General features: G+C 49.2%; 2 protein-coding genes across 3 annotated transcripts in view; one reads left to right on the top strand and one right to left on the bottom strand.

Moving 5' to 3' along the window:
* Positions 1 to 25,082, top strand: part of LOC144734426 (guanine nucleotide exchange factor DBS-like) — a 209,555-nt gene that overhangs the window by 116,540 nt on the left and 67,933 nt on the right. The window lies entirely within an intron of this gene.
* The window catches only part of LOC144734425 (lactosylceramide 1,3-N-acetyl-beta-D-glucosaminyltransferase-like), a 37,018-nt gene continuing 14,757 nt past the window's right edge, over positions 2,822 to 25,082 (bottom strand). For both annotated transcript variants that reach the window (XM_078616607.1, XM_078616608.1), the window contains exons 2-3: positions 12,432 to 13,354; positions 2,822 to 10,481 (exon numbers count right to left, since the gene is read on the bottom strand). In XM_078616607.1, the coding sequence (XP_078472733.1) occupies positions 9,965 to 10,481; positions 12,432 to 13,243 (1,329 nt within the window). In that variant the 5' untranslated portion in view covers positions 13,244 to 13,354 and the 3' untranslated portion in view covers positions 2,822 to 9,964. The remainder of the gene's footprint in view (positions 10,482 to 12,431; positions 13,355 to 25,082) is intronic.

The following is a 25,082-nucleotide window of genomic DNA, read 5'->3' as shown; positions in this document are numbered from 1 at the left end:
GGGACTTTTAATGTCCTGGGGAAGACTTGACAAGAGATGCCATACTCTTTGGTTCTTTCGGTAAAGTCACGTAGATGATCAAATAAAAAAGAATAATAAAAATAATAAAATGAAAATAACTAAATTAAATCACGACGTTTCGGAGGCAACACAAGCTTCCGTCATCAGGTGGAACAGCCACAGCAAAATTACCTACTCACTACAGTAATTTTGCTGTGGCTGTTGCACCTGATGACGGAAGCTTGTGTTGCCTCCGAAACGTCGTGATTTAATTTGGTTATTTTCATTTTTTTATTCTTTTTTATTTTTTCATCTACGTGACTTTACCGAAAGAACCAAAGAGTATGGATCCTTGCAGTCACGAAAACTTCCAAATCTAGAGAAAAAAGAGATGCCATTACAGCTGCCTCCTCGACGAGAGGACACAATCCTGCGAACACGAGGGGCAGGTGGAAACCCTGCCATGTACACGTCCCACCACGACTAGAGATCACCAGTACATCTTCTTGGTTCTTTCGGTAAAGTCACGTAGAAGGGAAAAAAAATAATTAAACAATAAAATAATTCTCACGACGTTTCAGCCACAACGCAAGCAGCCGTCCTGAGGTGAAGAACAGGTCCGTCGGAAAGACAGCGTCTGAATCGAAAATCACCAGTACAGTTTAGCTAGGCTGCTCCACCTGATTAAAGTATTCCCGTTTCACCTCTATTGGGCATCATCATCATCATCGGTATGGGGCAGCTATTGCTCACACACCTCCGATTCTCGCACCTACGATTAGCATGGTTAGCGACGTACGGTTTGCGAAACAAGTTCTAACATACATACACCCAATTGGCAGAAGTTATTGCAAGGGCTGTTACAGAGAGTAGAGTTGTTGGGCGTGGGTAAGGAAGAGGTGGAAGCGCCAAACTTGTAACGTCTCAGCTACTAAAATCCCTTCTCGCACTCATGCATAAAATAGTTTGCGTCGAAATCTGTTCCTTACAAATCATGCCACCGAATTTGAATGCTGTTGATGCGTTCACCAAATGCTGAAGCGTCACATCCACAGCCCTAAACGCACGTGACGAAACAACTCGAAACAACTCACAACATTGCAGTAAAAAGCTGGATGTCAGCACACCGTGAGCAGAGTGCTGATAGGAGCAACGCACAGGCGCCGGGGTGGAAAGCAAGGGGACAACTTATGATACCAGCGTGCGACTTCGTACAGAATCACAGCTGGCCTTGCTCCCAAGCGGTGTTGCTTGATATCAAGTCAATCCGTGTGACCAATCGCGAGTTCACCTCGTTGTTGCAGAGGTTCACGGTTCGAGCCCGGTGGCCACTCTAGTTAATGAAACTACATTTTTATTTTTTTTTACCAGGTAAGGCCCACTGCGCTGCTATATAGCGCCTTTTGGCGTCATCTGGTCCAACACCATGTGAGACTAGGCTCAATGAAAGCTGTCTCGGGTGTGGACCAATCAACTTCAAGGACAGTGCATATCATTATCAGAGTTATGTTTTTTGTTTGCATTATGACTGCAGGTATTGTGGTCTATGCAAACATGACTACACGTAAAAAAGGTGTCAGTTTTGTTGCCAGATAAAAGGGTAAAAAAACAATTATCATATTTTTCTACTGGCAAATGAGGTTCCAATAGTGCTGCTATATAGCTCTTTGTTTCCACAAGTGATCTGGCCACAAATGATAGCTAAAAAAAGTAACAATTCATCGTGTGGAAATTTACAGCAGCCAAACACTCTAAACGCGTCATGTTGTTTCTAAACGTGGAGGGGAAAAACCCGAGGACCCGGAGAAAAATCCGCGCGACCACGTGGAGAGAAAGAGAGAGACACGCAAACTCCAAATATACAGCTCGGCGTCAGGGTCGGCATCGAACCCACGACCTCCTGTACACCAGGCGAGGTAGTTAACATCTCCTAGCCACCGTGGCTAATGCCATCTGCTTCACAGTTGATGTTAAAGGTCCCGTGATGTTGTTCAAGGCGGGCGCGTCTCGGTAGAAATTTGAGAAATTTCCTCGCGAGTCACTGGATTGGGATAAACCACCGCAACATTGCCTCCCCCTCCCGCTATTGGCACACTTCGCTCTGTAAAACGGTTCCCTTTGGCAAGAACCTTTCGCTTTAAGAATGACGGGAATAACCAAATGCACTGTCCTAAACGCTTCTCAACTACATGATGCGGAGTTCACGTGCGAGTCTGAGAAGTGATATATTCAATTCACCCTTAAAACTTGGCGTGACGTCGACACGATGCCGTACGATTTTATTACACGAAAATAAATTGAAACAATAATGTGTTAATCCCACTTGAAATAAAATCTAACGGGTTTCCTTTTATATGAGATACAGAATCCCAGTGCAATCCCCTGGTTACGTATATCATACATACTTATGCAATTTTAACTTATATAATTCATATATTTCACGAATTTATTTTGAGTGATTTGTTTTCCTTTCCCATACTTTGTGTTTTTTGTGCTGCGTGTTGTTGTAACCACTTAAGGAGCTTCATAGCTCATCGGATTTCTCCAGGATAAATATTATGAGTCTAATAAGTATTGACAAAACAATGTAGTACAATTTTTTGTATTATCTTATTGCATTTATTAGTTCTTTTTTTTAGATCACACGGTGGAACAGTTGTGCCGGTGGCTGGCACTGTGAACCCACCGACCCAATTCTCAGCCACAGCAAACCCCTTGACCAGCCAACGCTGACCAGCGTGGTGAAGTATGGTCGAACAACCCTCATCAACGCTGTGTGGCATGGGGAGGCCTTCTATCTAGCAATGGATTGACAACGGGCTGTTGATACATATGGTTAATGTTTATTTTCCAAACACACATCTGTAACCTGCAAAAAATACGAATGCTTATAAAATGCAAGATGCAGAGATGATCACAAAACGCAGGGATTCACAGAAAAGGAAAGCGCACAGAACTGCTAAATAATGCAGCCGGCATCTTTTTGATGGAGACATTATAGCCTAAGGAGAGTGCTCAAAGTAGTTCCAACATACATGCAGAGTAATCTGGTAAAAAACGAAAGGTGGAGCCCTGAAATTGCTTGCTCAAACCACTGCTGCCAAGTCGGAGCGCCTCTACGAGGGAGTTCTCTCTCGAGAGAGGTAGCTCCTTTAAATCGATTTGGCCTCATCCCTAAAACGTTGGCCAGGAATCTGATGAGCTACAAAGCTCGTTTTTTTTCTTCTTGGTTCTTTCGGTAAAGTCACGTAGAAGGGAAATAATAAAATAATAAAAATAAAACATAATAAAATTATTCTCACGACGTTTCGGCCACAACGCAAGCAGCCGTCCTCAGGTGAAGACCAGGTCTGTCGGGGTCTTCACCTGAGGACGGCTGCTTGCGTTGTGGCCGAAACGTCGTGAGAATTATTTTATTATGTTTTTATTTTTATTATTTTATTATTTCCCTTCTACGTGACTTTACCGAAACAACCAAGAAGATGAATCCCTGCAGTCACGAAAGCTTTAAATCGAAAAAGCTCGTTTTGTTTACAGACGTCCGGCACGGTCACGGGATCAGACGAACCACGCTGCATCCCATTTACACTGCTGGGCGCAGGGAGGCGATTGATATCTGCAACACCGCTGGTTTGGTGTAAACAAAGTGATCAAACAATAATAATAATAAATAAATGGGACTCTTCGTGAACCATCCTGAAGGGAATTCCAGATTTCACATCCACACAGTGGAGGTTTCGTGTCCGCGTTTGCGAAAATCTCGCCACGCCGTGGCGCATTCTCATCAGGTAATGCTGGCGCAAAGCTGTCAAAAATAATAGAAATGTGGAAAAATATTGCTCAGGCTGTGTGTGTATATATATATAAAAGCCAAATTATATATACAACGTTAATAAAATTATACATTTTGCACATTTTGTAAATAAAAAAACGAAACATTCAGTAAGTGACTCAAGGACCCAGTGAGCGTTTTAAATTCATCGCTGGTCGTCAGTACCACCGATTCGCACGCGCGACAGCGACCGATGCAATACAGGAACAGCGTCGCATATCCGACCATCAACAATGCCGTGTAAACAAACCCTGCCCTGACCAATTAACCGACCCCACACAAACACACACACACACAGGGCAGTATCTGGGCATGGACGGTGCAACTGTTCTGTTCTGCGGGCGTTCACACACCCGATCGTTTCGCGTACGCGCGAGCCCGCTCCAATCCTTGACCACGTTCGAGAACTTGGGGCCTTTCGCCGTGTTCGACGCGGTTTGACTTTTACGTCCACCGCTATATTTGCGCACGGAGTAACTGTACGTGAATATAGACGTCCACACACCTGAACTTCTGTTCACGTGTAGCGTAGTTCACCAGCGAGTCGGACACGCCGCTACCTTGTGCTGCATTTTTTTTCTCTTTCCCACTCCCGACTAAGCTGCCATACACCATACTGCGATTGCTACACACGACCACATTCCAGACAACCACCACATCCCTTGAGGACTCTCATGAGTTTCCAAAGTCCATTTCCCAAGGCGTGTTTATCTTTTTGGCACATCTCGGCAAATAACATTCCACCAGGAGCGTCAGAAAGGGCCACAATCCAGCTTCAGGCACATTGAGAGGGGCAATAAATAACGGGGCCGGCAATTAAGTGTGCAGGCGTGGGGGGGGGCTGCGTCTAATGCCGAGGCTACAGTTATTGGTTCGTGGTGCTGTGCGTGCGCAAATTATTTTAACCGGTCCCGGGCCTCCCCTAGGTCGACTCGGCCTCAAATGAGTCCCTGGTGCGGTGTGTAAACATCGCCACTGCTGAGACAAAGGTGGCCGGGCGTGGTGTTGGCCACCAACCCCCTCGTATACCGATCCGGCCTTCATAGTTGCAGAGGTAACAGTACTTGCCCCAACAGTGTGTTAAGGCTACACGGGGGATCTTTATCTTTGTGTGTACGTGTGTGGCCATGTAGTGTGTGTGCGCGCGCGCGTATATAGGGGGTGGGGAGCCATAGCGTAGCAGTAACCACGCTGTGCTACGAACCCGGCGACCCGAGTTCGATTCCCGTGAACGGGCAACACTAGTGACAATTAACTGGTCCTGGGCCTCCCCTAGGTCGACTAAGCCTCAAATTAGTACCTAGTGCGATGTGTAAACATTGCCACTAAGGCCACACCACCATTTCAAGTGTTGTGCATGCCATAATACGTGTTCGATAACAGAACAGTCGGAGGCTACACGAGGAATATTTGTATTTGTGGATGGTTGTGTAAATTAGAAATGGAAGGATGCATCAAAATGTATTCATAGATTGAACCGATTCTTACGCTCGTGGTACAAACATCAGATCGCTAAATGTGGAAATTAAATATTTACAATTTACACAAATTATCTGCTCATATTACATTTAGGCAAACGGATTTCTTAAAACTGTACAGTGTAGTCGAAGCAAACGAGAAACAATACAAACGCGATGGTAAAAAAAAAACGAGACCACATTGATTTTCTTTATACAATCGCGACCCCAATTTGCGACTATCCATAAAATAACTATTTAACTAACTTTTTATATTCTTGGTTCTTTCGGTAAAGTCACGTAGAAGGGAAATAATAAAATAATATAAATATAAAACAAGTGCTGTTATTGTTTTATATTAATATTATTTTATTATCTCCCTTCTACGTGACTTTACCGAAAGAACCAAGAATATGAATCCCTGCAGTCACGAAAGCTTTAAATCAAAATTTAACTTCTTGGTTCTTTCGGTAAATTCACGTAGAATGGAAATAATAAAATAAAACATAATAAAATAATGCTTTATTTTTATTATAATAAAATAATGTTTTATTTTTATTATTTTATTTCCATTCTACGTGACTTTACCGAAAGAACCAAGAAGATGAATCCCTGCAGTCACGAAAGCTTTAAATCGAAATCAAAATTTTATTTTTTATACTATTTATTATTTTACCAGGTAAAGGCCTACTGAGCTATGTAGCTCTTTTTCAGAAGCGACCTGGCTACAAATGACAGCTCGACAGAGTGGCTTATCATGTGGAAATTTACAAATATTCTAAGCGCATGTTTCTAAATGTGGAAATTTACAAATATTCTAAGCGCATGTTTCTAAATGTGGAGTGGAAAAGCCGGATGACCCGGAGAAAAATCCACGCCACCACGGGGGGAGAGACACGCAAACTCCAAATATACAGCAGGCGTCAGGGTCGAGATCGAACCCACGACCTCCTGCATACCAGGCGAAGCAGAACACATCTCGCAACCGTGGGGGTCAATAACTCCTTGATGTGTTTGTGTTCGTGTGTTTGTGTATATTGGCGTGTATCTATATATAGGCTTTTTCTATACCGTTATCCTCTCGTAGATGCATTAACGGCATTCTACCGGCATCAGAGTCCGTTAAGTGGCTGCTGCATGTGACTGATTAGTCCAGTTAAATGTCTAGGGAGTGTGCGCCTTGGGTGAGACTTAATGAAATTCCGATGAGACCCAGAACACTGTGGTTGGTGATGGTGGTGGCAAGCAGTGACGGTGCTAGCCATTTCAATTGGGGGGGGGGGCATAAGCAGACAATTAGGGGGGCCCCCCTCTTTCAATACCTAAAGTTCTAGTGAGATGACTGAAGAGCTATGGAGAAGAGATATAGAGTTGTAGAGAAATGTAGACAAATAAAAGATGGAGTGAGACGACAGAGGAGACATGCAACAAAGAGAGACGAGAGAGATTTTCTTTTTATTTAGATGTTTATGTTTTTAAGAATCCAGGTCCATTGAGTCGCATGGGGTCCTCAGATCAATACTTGGGTTAACAGAGCGATGGCTTGTGCCAGACAGACTGAAATGTGAAGGCCTTCCAATGTTTTATTATCGGCGTAGTCAGGGAAAAATGCCGTATCACAAACTGGTACGCGTCACATTTTGTTTTGAAAGTCTGCAAAGGATATTTGTGCGTTCACGGCGAGCCAATGCGCGTGCCTTGAGCGCACGTGTGTGTGTGCATGTTTGTGCGCGCACGTCTGTGCGGGCATGTGCGTGCCACTTATTGGCGAACGGCGGTTTGTTGTTGTAGCTTTATGGGAGTATCCAGGGACGAGTGGTGGTACGGCAGTGCGCTGTGAACTCGGGGACCCGAATTAAAATTGTGGCCACGGCGAACTTCAGGGGCGAGCGCTCATTTTGACCAGTCCTGACCTCCCCAACTCCTGTTTCCTTCACCAACCAACACGGACCCGGGGTAGTGAAGTATCGTTTTAAAAACTCATGACTTGGCATGGAGATCTTTGACAAAGGGCTGTACAATTATTACTTCATTATTATTGTGTATGTATGTGTGCGTAATACAGTTTAATGGATGTGCTTTTGTGCGCAACGTATACACGAATGTGTCTTTGCGTGCGAGCTTCCCTATAAACATTTGGTGCAAAATATCTTTCGCCAAGGGATTCAAGAATAACGTGTACGTTCTTCAACACTTTTATTTTTTTCCCCTGACCTAGATCAAAGTGAGCTTTTGCATTACCAATCATATTTTATTCATCTAACCACCTCTATAAGAATGTGCAAGACACACTAATTTCACATCTGGAAACTCACCGATCAAGGCAAACACACAACCCATTTTTTGGAACACTCTCAAGAACGACAATTTAAAAAAGCACGTGCAAATGACGGCAAAGCTCTCGATTATAATCCGTGTCTATACACACATACATATGGCTATGTGAAGGCTCATTCAATAAATAATTGTTCTGTAAGTCACCGGTAGAGAGAAAGTCAAACACCTAAGCGTAACTATGGTATCACCTGCATTGTTAGTGCATTTGCTGCTGATACATCGAAGGCTTGGGTGGCCCACTTTGGAGCCGTAAAGTCTGTTTGCCTACTGAATTGCATTTCTGTGCATTTGAAAATTACCGGGCCGTCGACCCAGGCACCTAGTTGACCTGGCTTTGAACATTAACCATTTTTTTTTCTCACAATTAGTTGGTCGTTGAGCCCCTTGTGGTTATGCCTTCCGAAATGTACGCCTCCAACGCGTTCTTTAAATGCTCACTGCTACCGCAGGCAATGAATTTGTCCGCAGGTGAATTCGCTCGATGACCAAATCGCCAAGGTCGAGGAAGCTTAGCAGGGTTCAAGCCTGGGCAGATGGTGGCTGGATAGGCGACTACGATGCAAAACAGGTGTTATAGGCTTCTGGGAGGCGTACGGTGTCCAAATCCAATGCCGCGCTGTAAAGTCGACGTTACGATGCCGTCAACGAACCGCACTGGGCCAGCATGGTGAGGGTATGGGTCAAGGAACTCACAAGACCCACGCGGTGCGGGGAGATCCTCATCATCCAGCAGTGGATTAACAATAATAGCTGTTACACGTGCATTGCTGTATCACAGTGCTGTACTTTATCAGAGTAAGTAAGGCATCTCAGACATTGACTCAAAACGACCAAAAACAAACACCGCTTGGCTTAAGCCCTTTTTAAAAAAAACTGTGGTTAGAACACCTGGAAATTCAGAGTTTGCGGGATCGAGTTTTGGTTGCAACAGTTCAGCGAATGGCCGAAGGGAGAGATAGCAAGGTGCGTGCTCTACCTTGTGACCCTCTCACCCTCGCGTCTAAACCTCATGTAAACGAAACAAAACTTAGGATTTTTTATTTTACCAGGCAAGGCCAACTGAGCTTTGTAGCTCTGGCCACAAATTATCGCCCAACGAAGTGGCTTGTCGCGTGGAATTTATAGCAGCAGCCAAATACTCTAAACGCGTGACGTCGATTCTAAATGTGGAGGGAATAACCGGAAGACCCGGAGAAAAATGCACGGGACCACGGGGAGAACATGCAAACTCCAAATACATAGCAGGTATCAGGGTCGGGATAGAACCCACGGACCTCTTGTACAGCAGGCGATGTAGTTAACATCTTGTCGCCGTGGCGCCCCTGTAAAACTCGCAAACTCCTGACCCCCCCCTGAGCACGATTGTCGACAGGATGTCCGCAGCTTTCATAAACTTCGTCACGTGATGTGCAAATGAGCAGCAAGCCCTGTGACACTGCCTGGGTTGTGGACAAAGGAGGAGCCGGAAGGGGTGCCTGGTCGTGCGAGGGCTGGAGCTTTCCCGAGTCGGTCCTCCAATACAGAGATCATGTTTTATGGCTTTTCGGCAAACATCCGCACAGAGTAGCATTGTACCACTACTCACGCATGTACGTGTAAACATGCGTGTCGTGTAACCCGTGTGTTTAAAGTGTAGTGTGTTCAGTGTTTTGCCGTTTCCGTGTCTGCATGTCGCCTATGCTGTCCGCTTTTGTGCATCTGTTGCATGCGATGTACGCACGCGTATGCCACGAGCGTGAATGTGTGCGTTATATACACTGTGGTTTTGTCGATTACCTATTCACGTTTGTGAGCGTATCCGGAGACACAGCGTAGGTGCGCGTGTATTCACATATGCAAGAGTGTTCATATGAAATTCCTGAAGACGGCCGGTCAGTCGCAATGTCTTCATGAGCAGCCCTGAGACAGTGGTCAAAATTCCATCTTCCTATGGCGGATGACTGGTCTCGCGACATCACTTCAAGATCGGTTGACCCTCGCAACGTTCTACTCATTGAATTCACCTCATAGAGGTGAAAGTGATGTTGCTGATCGTGACACGGATGATGAGAGGTGACGATTGTTACGGCGATGAGTGACATTCGTGGTGATGACGATGATGAGAGGTAGGCGACGATCATGATGAAAACGATGATGGTGATAATGATGACAACAACGCTGAAGATGCCAACGATTGCGACGACGGCGGCGGCGGCGTGTCGACTGAATCGCCGACCGCGACTCAAACTTCACCCAACCACGAGTCGACCGCGTTCCCCGTGCACATCCCACGCACGCGCAGAAGAGTCACGGACCCCGGCGGGCGACCCGAGCCTCCGCCCCCGCCGCCCGCCGGCGCTCAGAGCGGCATCGCGCAGGGGTAAACGATGTGGACGAAGGGCAGGTTCACCAGCGCCGCGTTCACCACCCCGCACAGCGCCCGCCGCGCCGCCGACGCCGCCCCCCCTCCGCCCCGGCGCTCCGCCTCCGCGGGCCCCACCACCGCCTCCTGCCACAGCGCGGCCATCTCGCCTGCGCCCACGTGGCCGTGCGAGCTGAGCACGCGCCCGTGGGCGCACGGGTGGCGCACGGCGCGCCCCTCGCCGCACAGGAAGGGCTCCGAGCGAGGCCGCGGGGAGCCGGGGATGCGCGACGCGCACACTCCCAGGAAGACGTCGTCGATGTAGAGGTCGCGGCGCAGGGTGAGCGCGGCGCGGTAGGCGCGGCGCGCCAGCCCCGCCGACACCACGTAGGCGGCGCCCGCCGTGTAGTCCGGGTAGGCGGGCAGGGGGTAGATGTCGGTGGGCACGAAGTACTTGCTGGAGCGGGAGCGCACCGGCGGGGCGCCGCGGTGCACGTGGCCTACCCAGAAGTCCCTGTCGACGGCGGGGGGGGGGGGGATGTTCGTCATTTCTCGTCATCGTATGCAGCCAACTGCGCTAGATAGAGGGTGCGAAAGGAGTAAGTTACGAAAATAAATTGAAATATTCAAATGCGGTGGAGACGGCGAGATTAAACCGTGACCTACATGAGGATGGATGTGACAATGCAGCGAGCGATAGAGACAACGGGAGAGACTGCCACGTGCTGCAAGCAGTCACCTTTGTCAGAATTTCTTATTTTGATCAAAGTCTGGCCAACGACGACAACCTGTGGCGTTTTAGCCAAGGCCTCCATCTGTGGATTGTTGTCATTCTCTTCGTCTAGTTGTCTAAAGCAGCCAAAGATGTCGTACACCCTTGAGATATTCAGTGTCAGTGTGAGGCGGCACAATTATGACCCTCTCCCGATATTATCTGGCCAGTCAACCACTTAACTTAATTTTTACGTACATACTAGCAAACCGCACGTCCTTTTGACGTGACCGTCCATCCGTCTCCAGCCAGCCAGGAAAAAAAACTTGCATTCTTATGCAGAGCTCTGTCTCGTCCAACCTTTCTCTTGCCTGGTCTGTACTGTAGATCCAAATTAGTATCTTGATTTCTCACTTTGTCTGTTTCTCAATTCCCCGTCTCCACCCACTTCCCTCCCCACTGTATCTCACCCACTTCCCTACCTGTTTCTCTCTCTCTCTCAACTCACACCCTCGGTCACTGTATTCCCACCTCTCCCTTTCCCATCTCAATCTCTCTTGCCCTCCTCTCCCTGAATCCTCCCTTCCCACTGCATGTTGCCTTTCAGCGCTCTCCTCTTTCCGTTTCGCACTCTCTCTCTCTCCTCTTTCCGTTTCGCACCTTTTACCGCTCTCCCTGGGCCCCTCTCCTCTCCATCTTTACCTCCCTCCTCTAACTTTCTCTCTCACCTCCATCCTCTAGCTCTCTCCCTCACCTCCAGTTCCCCCCCCCCTTATCTCCCGCCCTTCTTTTTCACGCAATACAGTGGTACGAGTAGGAGAGTGGGATGCACACGTGGGTGGGTGGGTGGGGGTGAGGCGTGATGTCAGCTCGACGCACGGACCCGGCTCAACTCCGTGGGACGGCGGGCGACGTCACCGTGCAGATGTGCGCGGTGACGTCGCCACCGAGCATGCTCTGTTGGGAGCGAGGCATCCAGCCAGGCAGGAATAAACCCAGGTCATCCGGCCAAAAGACATTTTACTCAGGTAGTACGATATACATGGTGGCTATGTACGCCTGGAAGTCCAGCGCTTTGGATGTGAAGGCTGGTGAATCACATGAAGATGTCAAACCCCTTTCTCATGGACGCTCTTGTGGTCACCATCTCCTGGCTTGTTAGGGAAATGGCAGTACGGCAAGTGGATTAACTTTTATCCATTCGGGGATTGTACTATGATGAAGAGCCATTTCCCGAAACACCGCACGCTATTTATTTATTTATTCCCTTCCAAGGCCCACAGTGTTGTTGGCGAGCTCGATTATTTTTTTATTGTCCGGGGATGGAGTGTTACGCGGCCCCGACCCCGTCGCGCGTGCGAGTGGGTTTCCCCGCACGCGGACGCTTGTTTTAAAATGGAGTTGGCCAAATTTCACAACGCAGGATTACAGAGATCGGGCAAAATAGCCGACACCCCGGTTTCTGGCTACCTTCAAACTTCGCCCGTGGTTTCCCACACGCGCCCGTGCCAAAACTGCACAACGTTACCACCCCCTCCCCCCCCCAAGATGCAGTGGGACATGTGTGACGCTTAAATAAAATAGTATTATGATTCTTGTCTTTAAACTGCGTGCTCCTTGAGGGTGTTTTCGGCACTAACTCCGTGAACGGAGTGAATACTGCTGAGGCTGGGACTGGTGGGGCTCGGGCTGGTGGGGCGGGGGCTGGTGGGGCGCGGGGATGCAGCCCGTCGCGGGCAACCCGTCGCGTACCTGGGCACCACGCCTCCATTGCCGCGCTTGACGCCCAGCAGGTACCGCACCACGTTGGGCGTGTGGATGAAGACGTCGTCGTCGACGCTCATCACGAAGTCGGCGTGCGGGCAGAAGCTGTCCACCCAGCGCAGCTGTGCCACCAGCTTGGTGGTGAGGTTGTAGAAGTCGTCCACAAAGTCCTCCTGCACGATGTCCCCGTGCTCCACGTCCTCCTCGCGGAGTCGGGCCTGCAGCGCCGAATTCACTCCCTCACCTCCGCCGCCTCCGTCCTTGGGAAGCCCCACGATGAACATCACCCTCACCATCCCGCGCCCACCTTTGCCGCCTTCGCCACGCGGCTCGCCACCGTCCGACGCCAATTCCGATTCGTGGCCAACGCGCCGATCGCCAGACGTCCCGCGCGTCGACCCGTCCGGCCCGAGGGCCTCGTGCGGCCGCCCCCACGTGGCGCGGATCGCGTCGCGCCTTTCGCGATTTCCCGGCGGCGTTTTGACGAGCGCCAGCAAGAGCACCGCTTCGTCGGCTCTCCCGCACGCGTCCGGGTGGTTGATGAGGTAGGTGTGCGTGTGCGGGAAGCGCGCCTTCCTGTCGGCCATGCCCAGCGCCTCGAAGTCATTGATGACGTAGCGGTACGAGTAGGACACAATGTGGCTGGCCACCGAGCTCTCGAGGAAGGTCGTGCGATACACGATCGCCACGCACACCAGCAACTGGATGACCAGCAGCTGCAGGAAGCGCTTGCGCCGCTTGATGAGAGCGGTCGCCAACTGCTGGGGCCAACTCGGGCAGCCTCGAGTGAGGAGATTCATCCCGCTTGTCGTTTGAGGGCAAAAGTCGAGAAGTGGATTCGACTGTCTGCCCTGGTGTTGTGTGTGGAGACACTGCAAGGCGTGATGTAAGTTTTGCAAGAATGCGGTTTCCTGGAGGAGATGGTGGAGGGAAGGGGGTGAAACGGGGAGGAGGAAGCGTGGAGAATGAGACGAACGTACATATGTTGAACTTTGTTCGCACCATACGTAGCCGACCGCGCTATGTATGTATGTATGTTGAACTTCGTTTGCAATCGTGCTACTCGGAGGTGCAGGAGAAGGACAACAAACTAAACACAGAGCAGTTCTGAAGAAATGAGTGGAGGTCCTTCTGCCAGCAGTGCCGTGTGTAAGCCATTGCAGGGCTGCACCTTGGCTGATCTTGAGGTGTGCTGGTTTTTATATGCATAATCTCAATATGCTGTTATCATTTTACAATAATTGCATTTCCTGGTATGAACATCATTATAAAAGTCCACTTTGTTTCCAATTGATCCGGGCTGTGTGCAGCTCTTTAGTCAGATGTGGAAATCCCCCAATTCATTTGGCAGGGTTGTTAATCTTATAATCATTATACAACCAGCCACTGTTGATGACTCACAAAGTGGCACCACATTTGATTTCGCCTACGCCAGAGGCGGAGTGAAGTGTTTGGAGTTTGATCGCTGAAGTGAGATTTCAAATCGCGTGGCTTCCAACTACCAGTCTCACACGATCCATCCACTGCACCAAATCGTAAAAGGAAAGACTTCCAATTTGTTTTGTTAACGCCATGTGTTACCTCCGGCATTAACACTGATGTATAGCCAAGAATAAATGTGACTATATCTACACCAAAATTACCGTTGTCTGCAGCGTGTGTTACCTATTGTCTCACTCAATCTGCATCAAATTTTCTGGATGAATTCCTCCTGTCCATCGTGTCTTTCCCCCAGATAATTAGAGTGGCCCAGATGTAGGATGTCCAGATATGGAGATATAACAAACCAGTAGCTATCATAGAAAGAAAAAAATAGACCTCATAATTCCTGAAGAGAGGCGGGGGGGGGGGTGATCACAGCCATACAACTGACTCAAACCGGGAACGTTTGAATGTCCCATGAATACTCTCAAGGATTCTCAGCCACAGCTGTCTCAACAAAGAGGACTAACCTGGGGGGGGAGGGCAGATCAGGTGGCTATGCCACCACCCAGAAGTGGCAGCAATATCATCCTTTCGTCTGTATTTACTAAGTAATAAATGCACTTTTTGAGGAATTGTTTGTGGGGTGGGGGGAGGCTCAGGTAAAATAGTGCCGCCCATATCGACGTGGATAAGCGGAGTTTATCTTGTTCCGATAACACTTTAGGCTGTGTCCAAAAACATTAGATTTTTCTTCATGTTTTTCTGCTATAGGGTAAAAAAAAGGTAAAAGCGCAGGGCTGCAAGTGCTCGCTCACACCACCGCTGGCAGAAGGGCCTGCACGGCGGCAGGGAGCTCCCTCTAGTAGAACTCCCTCTCGTGGGTGTTTTTGGCCTACTCTTCCACGCTGGCCAGGCGTCTCAGATAGAGGTGGGCATACCCACACTTCACCCCGCCGCACCTGTGAACCTGCCGATTGACAAACTGCGTGGTACCCATTTAAACTGGTGGGTGGACATCGACAGAAGGTGCCGGGAGGTCTGATCGAACCAGCAACCTCTGACACGCAGGTCCAGTGCGCTGCTAACCATTGCGCTGCTAACCATTGCAACCCGGAGCATCCCTTTCTATCACGGAACAGTGTCCATGATGACAGCTGAGAAGTCGTTTCAGCTAGCGGTCATGAACCACTCCCAATGCTTAATTCTTATTCGTATTTTACTGTCAAAGATCTGTAGATGTTGTTTTATAGCCTGTATCAGCGCTAAGTACCCGGCGTTGCCCGGTCGAAAAAGACAGACACACACATCGACTTACACACAGACATCGACCCACACACATAGAAACACATCGACTTACACGCACACAAACACATATGGACTCACACAGACATCGACTTTAGACACACACACATAGAGTTACACACACATCGACTCACACACACACATACATAGACTCACAGACACATTGACCTACACACACGCATATGGACTTACAAAGACAGACATATCGACTAAGACACACACACAGGGACTTACACACACACATGGACCCACGCACACACATCGACTTACAGACACACATCGACTCACACACACAGACATATGAACTTACACACACATATCGATGCACACACACACATGGACTCTCACACACATTGTCATACACACATCGACTGACACACAGACACATACATGGACTCACACACGCGCATAGAGCCACACACACAGACTGACACACACACATGGACGTACGGACATACACACACATGTACGTACAGACACACACACATGGACTCACACGCACACATGGACCAAAACACACAGAAAGAAATGGACTTACACCGACTCACATGGAGCGACGCACACACATCAACTCTGACACACAGACACATCGACTTACACACACGCATCGCCACAGACACGCACATCGACCCACACGCACACATGGACTTAGACGCAGGCATTATTATTGTGAAAAGAAGTAACTTCATTTAAAAAGAGTAGTTGTCTACACACGCACACACATTGACTACCACACACACATGGACTTACGCACACAAACATCGACGGTATGCTCTATCACTACAGCAGTGCATACCGACTGTGGTGGTACCTGCTATGATTACAGCAGTGCATACTGTGGTGTAAGCTGCTATGATTACAGCAGGGCAAGCGACAGTGGTGGTACCTGCTATGATGACAGCAGTGCATGGGGACTGTGGTGGTACCTGCTAGCACTACAGTAGTACATGCTGACTGTATAGCAGTAGATATGGAATGTATAGCACAAAGTAGTAAGCAGACAAAGTGCCGTGGTGAGGCCTAGTCCCGTGCAGAGCCCCCGGCCTCGCCTAGATTTCCCAGCCCGCCGAGGTGTGACCTTGGCAGGCTGGGGGCTGGGCCGCTCCCCCCGACCACGCGACAATAATGGCATGTAAGTGCTATAATAATGATATGTAGGGGCTCTATAGTAGTTTCAGGACGCATTGGGGTATCATTGGGGTGGGGTGGGGAGAAGAGGACATAGCACTGTGAAGAATGTACGCGTTTGGTGTTTTTGCTGCATGTGTAAGGCGAATGAAAATTTGTGGCGATCGTGTGTGCGTTGCTAGGGGCAACCCATGTGAGCAATGCAAAGTGTAATGAGAAAAATGCTTATAAGACTAATTTGTGGGACTTAGGTCTTATATAAATGCATATAATACAAAAGTGTGCGACTTTCCTTGGGCGATGGCGCGTGTGGATTGCTGGGGGTAACCTAGTGGGCGCAAGTGCAGCTGGCTGCGTTGTCAGCCCGCGCGCGGCGAAGTGAATAAACAAGAGATAAAATAATTAAATAATAATAAAACTATCGCCAAAAAACGCTAATTTAACTAATTTAAATGTGACGGGCGTGAAAAAGGAATAGACTATTCCCACCGCGGGGCTTAGGGCGTGCTGGCTGTCAAATTCTTTTCTACGTCAACCCCACCGTTCGAGAGCCAAATCCCTCGCAAGCATGCGGAGACTTTTATATATAAGAGAAAGAAAAAAAATAAGAATAAAGATGTATATATGTATTGTGTGTGTGTATATATGTGGAAGTGGTAGTATAGGGGTTAGAACACTGCGCTACGAACCCGGCGATCCGCGTTTGATTCCCACTCATGGCCAACACCAGTGACAATTATCTGAACCGGTCCCGGGCCTCCCCTAGGTCGACTAGGCCTCAAATGAGCCCCTTGTGCGGTGTGCAAACATCGCCACTGGGGGAGACAAAGGTGGCCGGGCGTGGTGCCGATCAACCACACCCTCGTCTGCCGTTCCGGCCTTCATAGGTGCTCGCTAACAGCACTCGCCCCAACAGTCTGTTAAGGCTATTCGGGGGATCTATTGTATTTGTCTTTGTATACGGCAAAGACAATTGATTGTGAAAGTACAATGTCCCGTCATAGTCAGCATCATCGTCACAAATTACACTTCCTTTGTGTCTCTCACAATGCGCGAGTGCTCAAAATAAACACCGTGTATGTTCAAGGACATTTGAGCAGCCTGCTTTGTTGATGCAAATAAAAACCCGATGCCCAAGTAAATCGAAGTGTAGGATAATCAGGTGGAGTAGCACCAATGGCCAAGCCAGTGCTGAATGATGGCACTACATCATCGGGCATCCTTTGCTCGTACGTGCGATTTGTGTCTAGTTTCCTCCCGCATCTCGAGGCACGACCCCATCAAACGCCGGTCTTTAAAAGACAACTCCGTGGGATCGTCATCGGCCATGATCAATCCACTGCTGGATGATGGCTTCCCATCGCTGCCAGCATCTCTCAAAGTCCTGCAATGTAAGGGATCCACCGAGGGCCCACACTTGAACCAATGTCATCGCTCCGCCTCCGCGGTGGATGTCCTCGCGAAATTGCGTTCCATTCCCGGCACATCGCACGGATTAACATCGCAACGGATGCAATTCAGGTGAATAATTATGTTGACAACACAGGTATCAGGTGTGTACACGAGACGTTATTTGTGTTGTGCAGCATCGAATGGAGCTCTGCTCATTTCGTTTGGTTGAACTTTTACCCACAATGCTCCACAGCAACGCATGTTCAGTTTGTAGTTTGGAGGATTGTACACCACATCGACAGCACAAACTAATTCAGTTGCTGATACCTGATGCACAAATGGAAATTTTTTTAACTCTCCGGTATGTGCCACTGTGATCATGCAGAACTGGCCGTACAATGTATAACGACGCAATGCCCGATCCACAAACGCGAAGGAGACATCGCAACCATGCATGTCGCGGGTAACTCGCTTGACCACCTGAATGTGAAATTGTAGCCGTTGCAGAATATTCATAGAGGATGTGCAAGACAAACTCGGTGTGCCAGATTCACTTCCTTGTGCGCAAGTCGTATCACAACAGTGGCAAAGGAATTGATCCACACCATCGATAAAGAGCCGGGGTCAGTTAGACCAGACACGTCTTTTTTATCGCAGTGAGCAGGTAAAAAAGTTGTTATAATAACAGTTGACATACACGATTTGAAACTTTCACAATGTAGGTGTTTGTGAGTTATATAGCGTAAATATAAATGCGTCGTTAAACCCGCCACCACCCGACACAGCCAATCAGTAAGGTTTGTCACGTAAACAGAACGTGCCAATTCGTTACTAGTACAGCACACCGGTGTGTTGGAGAGCAAATCTACAACATTCACAATCTGAGTACAAATTTGCTATCCAACACACCGGTGTGCTGTACTAGTAATGAATCGGCATGTTGTTTACGTGACAAACCTTACTGATTGGCTGTGTCGGTGGTGGCGGGTTTAAAGACATTTATATTCACGCTATATAACCCACAAAAAACCTATATTATGGATGATATTGGTCGCGATAGCCTACATGTTAAACTAACTAAAACATTATCAGCAAACATGTTTCAGGCTCTTGACCACAAACTCGCAGGCGGATCTTAACTCGTCGCATGCACATTTTCCCATGGTTAATTCCACAAAGATACAAAGATACCAAGATTCCCGCACGCACTTGCAACTGCGGATCCCTCTGACGGAGCCAGAGGAGTAACGCGTAGTTCTGGTGCCAGAGTGGAATATTTGTGTGTGCGTCTTTCTAAACTGGTATTGTGAGAGTAACTCGATCGATATATGCACCGTATATACCTGGTAGCAGAGGTGTGGACTCGAGTCATGTGACTTGGACTCGAGTCAGACTCGAGTCATGAATTTGATGACTTGCGACTCGACTTGGACTTGCATAACAATGACTTTGTCCCACCTCTAAGATGTGGACTCGAGTCATGTGACTTAGACTCGAGTCAGACTCGAGTCATGAATTTGATGACTTGCGACTCGACTTGGACTTGCATAACAATGACTTTGTCCCACCTCTGCCTGGTAGCAGTTGCAATCACTACAAAACGAAGAATTTATAAAGTGTCCAAATACCAGAGGGCATCCTTCGAGGCAAATCATCCTTGTGAAAATACGCACGCAAACAAAGTCAAGACACCACCAGTCTCAAATAAATCAATTCTACATTTTTCTCAGCCCCCAAAGCGGTCTGCTTTAAAGAGAGGAAAAAAAAACCGGCACGGTCTGGCCGAGACCAAGTGACTGTGGAACTGGTCTGATTACTCTGCACGTGCTGCCGAGTCGTGATCACCCCCCCCCCTATTACAACACATTTCCTGAGCAATGATTCAACATTTCTATCGGGGTGCGGGGGGGACGTGGGGGGCGTTGAGACGTGGGGGGGGGGGGCGGGAGGGACGTGGGGGAGGGACGTGGGGGGGGGGGGTTGGTGGGAGTTGGGGGGGGTTGAGAGCCTTCATCCACACACCTCTGATTAGCACGCTTGGCTGCGTACGGTGCGAAAGAAGTTCAACGCACGTACATCCGGGGAAGGGGGGCACCCCAGCAAACCCCCCCCCCCCACACACTCTTACGTGTCTGAATCTGAATGCAGACACCACGAAGTTCACAACTTGGCATGCAGGTGGTTTGCAAGGGACTTGTTGGTGCGTTTGGGTTTTTGTGGTCATGGCTGCAGCGTTTAGCTGGCCTCATGCCCACGGGGAATCAGGCTACAACTTAAGCAATGTCGCGGGTCCACTCAAGTGTGTGTGTGCGCGCTTGTGTGTGTGTCTTTATGGCTGTGTGGAGCGGTAGTGCAGCGGTTAGCGCTACGCTGCGAACCCGGTCAACACCCAGTTACGCTTATCTGAACCGGGCCTCCCCTAGGTCGACTCAGCCTCAATGAGAACATGGTGCGATGCGTAGTAAATTTCGCCACTAGGGAGACAAAGGCGCCCGGGCGTAGTGTTGGCCACCCACCCCCTCGTGTGAAGTGGCAGCCTGCATAGGTGCTCGCTAACCGCACTTGCCCCAACAGCCTGTTAAGGCTATACGGGGGATCTTTGTCTGCTTTCTGTTGCATTGTATCTTTGTCCGTGTGTCTATTCGCGCGGGGGAGCTGTGGTGTAATCCCAGCGACCCAACTTCGATTCCCACTCACAGCCAATATCGGTGGAAATATCTGAACTGGTCGTGGCCCTCCCCTAGGTCTATTCGGCCTTAAATGGGCACCTGGTGCGTCGTGTAAACATCAGGTTTGGGGAGGCAAAGATGACTGGGGGTACTGCTGTCCACCCACCCACTTACATTATTTTGCCAGCTTTAAATAGGAGCTCGCTAACAGGCCCCTTGCCCCAACAGTCTTGTTACATGGGGAGATATTTATCTTTGATGATAAAAAAATAAATATTTGTACGTGTCAGTGTGCCTCTCTTTGTGTGTATGGGTGTGCATGTATTTGTATTTACCTTTCAAGCTGTGCGTTTCGCACGGATGCACTTTCTTTTACGCACGCGCTTGAAATGTACTTTGCTGAGTCGGCGATAAGTCGCTGAGGGCGTGATGCGTTTCCTCTTTCATGCCTATTGGTGTATGCAATGAAAACCAATTTTTTTTTTATAAATTATTATATCAGGTAAGGCCTGTTGAGCCGTAAAATTGATTATCTAAACCGGTCATGGGCCTCCCCTAGGTCGACTCAGCCTCAAATGAGTACCTAGTGCGGTGTGTAAAACATGACCACTGGGGAGACAAAGGCGGTCGGGAGTGGTGTTGGCCACCCACCCCCTCGTGTGCCGTGCCGGCCTTCATAGGTGCTCGCTAACGGCACTTGCCCCAACATTCTGTGAAGGCTATACGGGGGATCTTTGTATTATATGTATGTGTGATATATGCATGTGGATGGTATTTGTGTTAAGGTTTGACAGCATTTATTAAAGCCAGCTGTGAGGTAGTGAAAACACGACATCTCTTTTTAAATGCCTTGAACAGTCATGCAGGCATATTTTAACTAAATATATAAAAAAAAATAAACTGTGTACAGTCTATCGCAAACAGATATTGTGCTCATTGTTCTTGTAGGGCTGGTGTTGATATCGAAGACCAACAACTTATTATCATTTTACATTGAGGTTGATGAGCCAGATGATTGCGTCATATCTTACTCTTACAGATAAATCGGTACCACGCCGGTTGCATTTTTTAGTTTGGATAGTTTCAAATAATGTTTAAAGTTTTGTGTGTGTGTAGCAACAGTCTGGCTGTCAGATGAAATGTGCAACTCTGCACTGGATGGGCATTGTGCTAATCCAGCTTCTATCCCTGTTGGTTCAATAAAGGCCTCTCCAAACAGAGGCGATCCGCCAGTACAAAGGATGGGCACAATACTGCATGTTGAGGATGATGTACTAATTCTAGAACCGACACGTTACATCATGCTTTTGTTCAACGCCCAGGTGACTTTTTCGAACGGACTGTAATGGCGCGTACTCTTCTATGGAAACACTCGAGGTTCATAATGACTCAAAGAACATCATGGTAAAAGTAGCCCTTTGCTGGATGAGGGCTTCACTGTGCCCATCCGTCGCGACGGTTCGTTTGACCGGACAGCAGGATAAACGGGTACACCACAATTATTCATTCAAGAGGTTGTGGCCAGCGTGTTTAGTTTTGTCGTCCGAACTCCGCACCTCCGATCGGCACGGTTGGCCTACGTACAGCGTGAAAGGAGTTCAACGTACGCACCGTACACATGGGAGAGTAGGCCAAAGTTCCCTCCAGAGCTCTGTCTTGCGGAGGCCCTGCTGCCAGCAGTGACATGAGCAAGCAATTTCAGGATTGCACCTTTGCCTTGAGCACCTGATCCAGTGCAAGGCAATCATTTGATAGTTTTTTTTTCACTGCATTCGGAGTGATGGCTTCACAGAAGCCTATACTTAATCCCCGTAACTTAAGATATGCAGGCATGGTTTTACGTGCGTGCATATGTACGTGTGAAGCTGCATTTGCGCACGTGTGTGTTTCAGTTTGGGTCATGTAGCCCGCATGCCCAGCCACCACATGCCCAAACAGCTTTTGTTCGGCCGGATCGAGGCGGCTAAACGGGCGCGGCACGGGCTAGAGAAGAGATGGAGTGATGTGGTACAGGAGGACGTGGAGCTGAGTGGACTTGCCGATGATTGGTACTAGCGGTGTCAAGATCGGCCTCTGTGGAGGAGGCTCGTGAAGGACGCTACTGGGCAGTTCGAGGCAGTCGCCCTCCAACAACAATGGAGGGCGGAGGAGCGACGCTCACAACAACGAGCGGAGCGCCGGGTGGCTAAAGCACAGCAAGTTGGCACAGTAGGGGGCACAGGTGGTGCATCAGCCAGTCATCTCGGTCATCTCGGTCAGTCGACCCGTGGCACCTGGGTCTGCCCCGTGACCTCCTGCCAGCGGGCGTTCGAGACTTCACGTGGCCTCAGGGTGCACATGGCCTGGCACAAGCGTCGTGGTGACGTCACCGCCACTTAGTGGCGAATGGCGGTTGTTGTTTCAGTTTGTACGAGTGCACATCGGGCTGTTGGGGCAAGTGCTGTTAGCGAGCACCTATGCAGGCTGCCACTGCACACGAGGGGGGTGGGTGGCCAACACCACGCCCGGCCGTATTTGTCTCCCTAGTGGCGACGTTTACTACGCATCGCACCAGGTTCTGAACCGGTCCCGGGCCTCCCCTAGGTCGACTCAGCCTCAAATGCGTACATGTTGTGGTATGTAAACATCAGTGGGGAGACAAAGGTGGTCGGGCGTGGTGCTTGCCACCCATCGCTTCATGTGCGAGGCTAACACCACTTTCCTCAACAATCTGTGCAGGTTGTACGGGGGATCTTTGTCTTTATTTTTATGCGTGAAGTTGCATTTTCGCAAGTGTGTACGCCGTGTTGGGAGTTTGCACGAATGCACATCTGTGCCTGTGTGTGTATCATTGTGCTTGCATGTGCGAGTTTATATGTATCTATGTATGTGTGTGTGTTTTTAAGTGTGCCGTGGTAGACATCATTATGATCCCGGCACAAAGATGGTTTTGTACCATTGGAAGTCGCCCTTAATAGGCGCTCACCAACAGCAGTTGCCATGGCAACGTTACGCGTTTAATAGGCGCTAAACATTACACTTTGCGCGCGTGCAAAAAGTTACAATAAAAATTAATTTTCGAAGTTCTTGACTACGTCGGTGGGAGTTTGTGAGGGTCCTGATCCCTCTCTAAACAAACCCAGAGCTACTAAAACCTGCAGTCGGATCGCGAAACTCGCACGTGGAGCGCCGTGGGTAGGCCGCACTTACCCGCAATGGCGGACAGTGCCCATCAGGGCGGGGGCTGCGGGGTGTGGTCGGATCCCCCGTGGCCCCTCCCACCAGGGGGAGGGGCTTGTGGGGTGTTCTAGGATCCCCCGTGGCCCCTCCCACTGGGGGGGGGGCTGCGGGGTGTTCTAGAATCCACCGTGGCCCCTCCCACTGGGGGGAGGGGCTGCAGGGTGTTCTAGGATCCCCCGGGGCCCCTCCCACCGGGGGGAGGGGCTGCAGGGTGTTCTAGAATCCACCGTGGCCCCTCCCACTGGGGGGAGGGGCTGCAGGGTGTTCTAGGATCCCCCAGGGCCCCCACCTCCTGGAAAGGGGGCGTGGCCAGAGGCTGACACAGCTGTGTATAAAAGCCGGACCTCAACACAGGTTGAGGGCAGTGCTATGAAGACTGAAGATTGAAGATCAGCTCAACTAGGACCCTGGGACCTCGAGCCTGATGTCCTTGTAGGGGCCAGGCCGAGCTGGGACCAGTGGTCGAGACCTGTACCTTGGCTGGGTCGGGTCAGGTAGCCTCCCCTAGGACATGGATAGCTGGAGGGCTGGGAGCCAGCAGGGGGCAGTGTATAGGTCACGATAAGGCCATACCTCCCGAGATAGGGGGCGTCAGGGAGTTGCTGTAGTTAGAAAACACATTCCTGCGGAGGGAGCTGGTAGGAACGTTGGGTTGCTCGGTCAATGGCCAGGGTCAACGGCGGCGTGGTGTATTCCGCAAATATGGCCGACTGTGAGGGCGGGCACAAGCCGGCGTGAGTAGGTTAAACGTTGAGTTTTATAAGGGCACCACGGCGTGACCAGCCCCTCCCCACCCAGCCCCACCCATCCCACCCAGCCCCTCCCTCCACACCCAGCCCCTCCCTGTACGACGGACGGACACAATAATCCCCTGTGGGCTGGTGGAACCAGTGGGTTCCTACCAGTATAAACATACCGGGTTGCCTCTATCTCAACGTATCTGTCTCCGTAAAAGAACTCACTACAAACCCAAACCTCAAAAATGTCAGTTGACCTTCAGAGCGTGGCACAATGTTTGCTTTTTATTTCAGAGAGCAGATATTCTTAATTGCATTCGTCACAGGGGCTGTGCCATCAACCCGGCGCGTCAAGAGTTCTATTCCTGGCCACGGTTCGCGTCAAGAAATCTGTAATCAACAATCAGGAACGGTCCTGCCCCTCCCCCCGTTTACCAATCCGCATTGACCAGCTTGATGAAGTATGGTCAAACATAAATCCATGATCGACGTAGTATGGGGATGCCTTCATCTTTCAGTGGCATTGACAATCGGATGCAAAGTATTACGGTATTATAATCACAATTTTTATTTGTATTGATCATCATATTCCTTCGTGGAAGATTTGAGAAACAAGTTTGTGCGCATTAATTTAAATAAAATAACGTTCCTGCTTCGTGTTTCAGATGTATTCTTAATGTGATCCAGAAACATTTTTCCGTACAGTTTCAACGAATGCAAAGTATTCTCTATGTTTTCCCTTCCCCTGAAAAATTCCAGGAAATGTT

Source organism: Lampetra planeri, chromosome 51, assembly GCF_965212315.1.
Source record: "Lampetra planeri chromosome 51, kcLamPlan1.2.h2, whole genome shotgun sequence".
Classification (NCBI taxonomy): Eukaryota; Metazoa; Chordata; class Hyperoartia; order Petromyzontiformes; family Petromyzontidae; genus Lampetra; species Lampetra planeri.
The sequence above is the reverse complement of the archived record's forward strand: the minus strand, read 5'-3'. Positions and strand labels throughout refer to the sequence as shown.